The sequence below is a fragment of the Alligator sinensis genome, unplaced genomic scaffold (genome assembly GCF_000455745.1).
Source record: "Alligator sinensis unplaced genomic scaffold, ASM45574v1 scaffold379_1, whole genome shotgun sequence".
In the NCBI taxonomy this organism is placed as follows: Eukaryota; Metazoa; Chordata; order Crocodylia; family Alligatoridae; genus Alligator; species Alligator sinensis.
Window position 1 is genome coordinate 2842485 of NW_005842001.1, and position 6777 is coordinate 2849261.

At 43.2% G+C, this 6777-nt stretch overlaps 1 protein-coding gene across 7 annotated transcripts in view; it reads left to right on the forward strand.

The window, feature by feature from the left end:
- Positions 1-6777, forward strand: part of TNIK (TRAF2 and NCK interacting kinase) — a 326733-nt gene that overhangs the window by 295548 nt on the left and 24408 nt on the right. For all 7 annotated transcript variants that reach the window (XM_025201756.1, XM_025201754.1, XM_025201757.1 and 4 more), the window contains one exon: positions 2821-2985. In XM_025201756.1, the coding sequence (XP_025057541.1) occupies positions 2821-2985 (165 nt within the window). The remainder of the gene's footprint in view (positions 1-2820; positions 2986-6777) is intronic.

Sequence of the window (6777 nt, forward strand, 5' to 3'; positions counted from 1 at the left end):
GAAAGATTGGGGGGGTTTTTTAGTAGATTGGATTAGAATCATACAAAACAAGGATTGGAAGGGACCTCAGGAGATCTAGTCCTACCCCCTGCTCAAAACAGGACTGTCCCCAACTAAATCCCCCCAGCCAAGACTTTGTATAGCCAGGTCTTAAAAACCTCCAAGGATGAAGGGTCCACAACCTCATTGGGTAGCCTGTTCCAGTGTTTTACTACGCTCCTAGTGAGAGATTTTCCTCATATCTATCCTAAACTTCCCTTGCTGCAACTTGAGACCATTGCTCCTTGTTCTGTCATCTGCCACCACTGGGAACAGTCCAGCTCCATCCTCTTTGTAACCACCCTTCAAGTAGTTGAAGGCTGCTATTAAATCCCCTCTCAGCTTTCTCTTATCCAGACTAAATAAGCCCAGTTCCCTCAGCTTCCCTAACCAATGTGCCCCAGTCCCCTGACCATTTTTGTTACCCTTCACTGGACCCTCTTAAATTTGTCCACATTCTTCCTGTAGTGGGGGGCCCAAAGCTGGACACAGTTTTGGATGGATACTTTATTGATGCTTTATTGCTATATTAATTCATCTTTTCCTTTACCAGTCTCTCTGTGGACTAGCCTATGTGACCAGGTTCAGACACTTATCTTCCAAGAATAGATGATGTAGGTTTTCGCTCCAGTCAATTGTTGCATCATGTCATGACAGATCTAATCCTGAGTAACACACAGGACCTTGTCCAAGATCTGCTCTGTAATAATAATTATAATAGAATCAAATTCAGCATCTTAGCTGGAGCAAAAACAAACAAACAAAAAAACCCTGCCATGCTAATATTTAATGCTATGAAGGGGAAATCATACAAAAATGAGCAATGTAGACGTTTAAAAGGATCAGAAAGATGTTAAAAGGACCAATGTAAACGCCGCTAATGGAGAGAAGTACTATAGTATTCCCAAGCATTCCATGAACCATCTTTTGGGCTGGAAGAAGTCATGTGCAAGAAGAATGTAAAAAATGGCAGCCATTTCCTTACCTTCTAAAATAACCAGAAAAACCTACCCCTTGGGGACCAAAAGTAAAAAAGAGAAATGCTATACCGTTTTGGAGGAAAGGAAGCATATAGCAGAAGAAGCCTTACAAATAGTATTGTATCCTGCCACTGGGTCAGAAATGGACAGAAATGCACACTGGCACTCTGTATTAAACTCATCTAATCCATCATTGTTCAGTAGAGATTTTTGGAGCATGGTGATACCTCTACAGTCTGTCCTGCCAGTGAAGTTAATTCACTTGATATAAACACAAGGTGCTACCATGATGAGTCAACCACTTTTGGAATTATCTTGTTAGTAAGCATCTATCAGGCAATACAATGTAGTGTCACAAGCAGATTTTCCTGTTACTTTCTCCAAAGCCCATACAAATCAGTGAAAGGGATTTGTATGGGTCCTGGATACTCTTAGGCATAAATGATGCAGATTCAAGGTGAAGGTAACTAGTAATGATATGTATGACTGGTAAAGGAGTTGTGCGACAGAGCAAATGTCAGCCTCAGTATTTGCCCAGCTTTGATTGTTCTGAGGATTCTTTCTACATCCACCTTCAAATGGGCAGTTCTTAGCTATATGTACTGATATGCCGCAGGCGGAAAAGTGTCCAGGGTGCCAACTGACTAGTAAAAGTAAGGTTTGGGGAAGAAACGTCATCACAATACCTGCCCATATGGGAAAATCACAGGTTAGTGTGGGTAATTTACATGTTTGCAAGGAAGAGCCCTGGTCTTCAGTGACATTTGAAATAGACAATGAGTTGGCAATCTAACCAGCTCTATCCTGGAGTCTCACCTTGCATTTCCAATTTTGAGGAGTGCCAGAGGAGTTTCAGGTAAATCATTCCCTCCTTCCTCTGTCTTTGCTACATGACAACACTGACAATTTAGGAGCTGTCAGGATCAGGAGGATCTGTCACCTTTCAGCTGCGTGTTACAACCCTGGCAATCTTTCAGCTACAGTAGTATGTGCAGTCATTTCTTTGATAACTGCAATTTTAGCAGCAACTGACTGGACTTACAAGGCCATGCTTGGCAGGTCTATCAAATTTATAACTCTCCCAAAAGGTATTGAATATGATCTATATGGTCTGGAGAGGACATCTTTGTTGGGTGCAGTGAGAGCCAAAAGAAGAGGAAAGAATTAAATATAACTTTCTTTCATTAGAGCATCTATCTAAAAATGTTCGTGGAAGAGGGTTTTCTCCTGTTCACAAAGGCATGTAACCCTTGTTGATGCCAATGGGACCTTTGTGTTAATGCTCTTCACTGCTGTTTTGTATCATAGAAACATGCTTTACGAGCTGTACTAGCAATTGTGAAAACCTGTGATCAGGTTACTGCTGTAGCTGTAGAGGCCAAATCTGCCATCTGCTTGCTTCCCATGGAAGTCTGTGGGCTAGATTCTGTTCTCAGTGAAGTCAATGGCAAAGTGACCACCACGGCTGTCATGCTGACCAATGGGATTTGCACCTGCATGCCAGAGGGTAGAATTTGGCCCACGGTTCCTTGTCACAAAAGATCAAACTAAAACACATATAACGTCCTCTGTATTAACCCTGTTTGTGTAACGCAGCTAACGATATCTTTATTTAACTTGTGATTCATTCTGTCTATTTCTTCTGTTTCAAATTTTCTGCTTGCCAGATTTGCATGGGGTGAATACAGCTGAGAGGGCTCCTGTTCTGTGCTTGCTTCGGTAACTGGGTTATTGGACTAGACTTGTAGGTTGGTTGGTTTGTTTCTCTTTTCTTTCTTCCTTATACCTTATGTCTCTGCAGACCTCTGGTGAAAAAAAGCGCTCTGGCCACACAGCCAGCAATGGCTTTGCAGGCCACATCAATCTCCCTGATCTGGTGCAGCAAAGCCACTCACCTGCAGGCACACCGACCGAGGCCCTGGGGCGAGTCTCCACGCATGCTCAAGACATGGACTCGGTGGCGGAAGTAGGTGGTGGGGGCTTTTTGTTAATCTGGCTATCCCTCTCCTTTTGTGCTGCTTTAAACGGGTATTAACAACTTCTGATACAGGGTCTCTGCCAGTACTGCCTCTAGCTATCTCACTTTTCTTTTTTGGCACTCTGTGTTTATGACTATGATTGTAACTGAAGAAAAACAAAATCCTTTGGGTAGTATGTGTATCATTATAGGTTTTAGATGTGGAAACCACCCCACACCTAATTTTCAGTTGCAGAAGCTGATTTAGCATCTGGAATAATGGGCCTAACCGAACTGTTCCAGAAGTTTGTGGAAGTCCAGATATGGGTCTGAACTTAGCACCTTGAGGAGGAATTCTGGTCCCAATGAAGTCATTGACATTACTGAGGCCAAGATTTTATCATATGGCTGATGCCTAATACTTAAAGGTGTCTAAAAATATAGCACATCTTTAAAGTTGCATGGGTTTCTGTTCAGGATGCAAGTAACTGTCCTACTAGTTTTGGAGTGAAGCAGCCAAATGTTCTTTGCATGAGATAGAAAAAGGGTGTAATAAACTCGAGGCTGTCGGTGATTATCTGAGGAAAAAATAAGACTTTTTTTATTTTTAAGACATAGACTAAATGACTTACCACTTTATTCTGATTTCTTTTTAATTATTCAACTGATTTTATTGGTTCCTTGTTGTTCATCATATCATCGTCTCATCGCTTGGACTTAAACATTTATAAAATGAGAAGAAAAAATGTTCGTGCTTTGGCCCAAAATGTTTGGGTATTTGTTTTTTTTAAGTGAAAGAGGAGCCAACTGCTTGTATAAGCAAATCTTTCTTTGGTTATTTGAGTCTCCGCTAAAAAGATAGAGCAAGAATTGTGTTTAACTGCATGTGTTTATAGTATAAAAAACTAAGAACATCCTGAAAGGGGCAAAGCTAGTGTTTGTAGAGCTGGACCAGTTGAGGATAGGTGCAAATTGAGTGTTTTTGTTACTGCTCAAAGACTCCCAAATGACTCATGGTCCCCCTAGCAGTATTCTCCTGTCACAGCAGAGAACTGCACAGGTATCACCACAGCCTTGCTCTGTTTCATGGAGGTGGGCTTTCCTACTTCTGTGTGGCTGGAGTAGATTTCACCATTGATGGGAAGGTCATTTGCAGGTATTTGAAGGGTGGCAGTCCTATAGCTAAAGAGAAACAGGATTTTTTTACCTTACCTCCCCATCACACGTCTATTCTATTTGGCCTCTGCTAGACTCAGACTGTCATCTCTATGACACAGCATCAATCATGCTGACTAATGCCCAAGGTAAAGCTGAGGGACTGCAGAATGTACCTGTGTTGCGTAGGAAGGGAACTGTAATTACCTAGCTTGCTTTAATGTGAACCCTTTGTCAATCTCTGTTTAGAATTGGATTTCTTTTATTTTTATTTTGTTCACTTTAATTGAGAACAGGTTTGAACCTAGGCGATATAAGTGACAGGTCAGTAATTATTCCATCTATGTAGCTGTACAGATCCAGCTGTGTTATGTCAGGGGTAAAGAGATTGGAAGGACCCTAGCATTATCTCATGCTGCAGCTTGGTAAGCTGAGACAAGTTTATAAAAGGTTGAACAGGACCTGCAGGAAGATGAGGTCTTAATATTTAAATAACAGATTTGGAAGTTATTAAAATGCCAGCTTCTTAGATGAAGAATAGCTGAGTCTGAGCAAAGGAAGGAAAAGATTGGTGCATGCAAACAGAGAATTTCATCCATCATAAGTCATGCATTTGAAAGTGCGTTGTTCTTAGTTGGAAATGATCCCTGTAAATATTGAGTTTTCCCTTCTAGAGAAAAGCTGATGTTTCATGGAGAATTTTGAAAAAGACACTCTGCAGAAACAATTTTGCATGCATATATTTATTATAGATGTGTGTGTGCATACCCACAGGCACACAGAGTGTATGTATATGTGGCAGGGCACAAGCAGTGCATGCCACTTTAGGAGGAGCTGGTAGGCTGTGAAGCAGCTGGCAGGTGGGCTCAGGCCCAATTAGGCAGTCACGTGACAGCTAGGAGGCCGCTTGATTGGAGGAAGGTTGGGCAATTAGAGCATAAGCCCTGACCCAGGGAGCAGGGCTTGCAGTTGCAGCTGGGGAACCAAAGGATGAACATCACCCGACCCGAGGGCTGCTGCTCTGGTAACACCTGGATGTTAGGGTGGGAACTATGAGGATGGAAGAGGTTCCTGTGGGTCCTGGGTAAGACCTGAAACTGTTCCCTGCAGGGGTTGGATAGTGCGGTGGGGCTGCCTGTGGTAGGGCAGCCCCCAGGAAATGCCCACCTGCACCGTCCTAGTGAAAGGTAAGGATAGGGTGCCAGAAAGTCTCAGCCCCTTGTGGGTGACCCCATGGAGGGGAAAGGCTAGGGGGGAGCACACCCTAAGAAAAGCATCTAGCAGTAATGCTGCCGAGACCCTGGAGAAGTGGGAAGGGCCCAAGTGGGGCCAAGGTCCACTGAGTGGAGCCTTAGGGGCATAAGGCCCAGAATAGGGGCCAGAGTGTGACCCAGTGTGGGGCAGAGTGAGCCAGAAGGGGCACGCAGGGTAGGACCTGCGTGGGACCTGAAGGACGACGTAGAGTAGGGCCTGACCAGAGAGTGGGTGGCCCAGTGAGAGGTGGGATAGTGTGCCCTAGAGAAGGGGCCAGGAGGCCAAGGCCCACAGAGTGGGGCCTGAGGCCAGGTTTGTATTAGAGGCTGAGTGAAGCCCAGCAAAGGGGCCAGGGGAGTTGTAGGCAATTTTGGATGCCATCTGCGAGGCATGGGACACAGTATTAGGGGGAGTTTGGAGCCATGCATTTTGGCCCTAGGCATCAGGGCAACAAATGGACAGCCTCCTGCATGTAAACATCAATTTGTGGCAACATCAAAGGCATGGCAGACGAGCGAGGGTGGGCCAGTGATGTACTCAGCCCCAGGACAGCCCCCTGTTACCATATATTACATATATAATATAGCCTATATACTTATTACTTTAGAACTAATTTCCTCAGATTGTTAATTCCCTGTATGGCTCCTAATTATTTTTTACTTTGACAACACAACCAGTTACTATAGAGACAAACAGTGATGTCACAGAAGGTTTTTGGAAATGGATAGAAAGCAACAGAAGAACCATAGGAAGTAGACGGTGGAAACATCTACTAGATTATCTGATTTTTCCCTTTCCAGTGCAGAAATGTGCCCTTCAGTACTTTTTCAGGTACTTTCTCCAGTTAATTTTAAAAATCCTAAGCAAGAAGGCTTCCTTTGTTTCGTTTTGGGGTGAATCTGTTGCCTAGTCAGGTATATCCTCCTGTCAAAAAGTCTCACCTGACACTAGGCCTAAATTTTCTCTTTCTAAATTTAATCTCCTTAGCCTTAATTATATTCTAAATTACCTGCCACAGAGAAACCCTTCAGTTGTTTGTAGGCTGTTAATATATTACTGACATCTTTTAATCATTCCTTATCAAAGCTTTATATGAGGGTAATAGTTTCTAAAGTGTCTAAATGCCATTGGCTGTCACTAACTAATTCTTGCATCACTTCAGTGCCTTTGAAAATGTTACCCATAAAATTAAAGCCATCATCTCTAGGCTCCAAGTCATTTTACTTCAGTTATAAGAACTGTCATCTTCTCCTTTTATATTTATCTAATATAAAATATGCTGTTGTCCTTTGTGGGTGAAGAGGACCACATCCAGCGGGGCGGGGGGGGAAGAGAAAAGACATGGGAAAGAAACAGGGTGGGAGAAAGAAGGAAAAAGAAATAGAGGGAAAG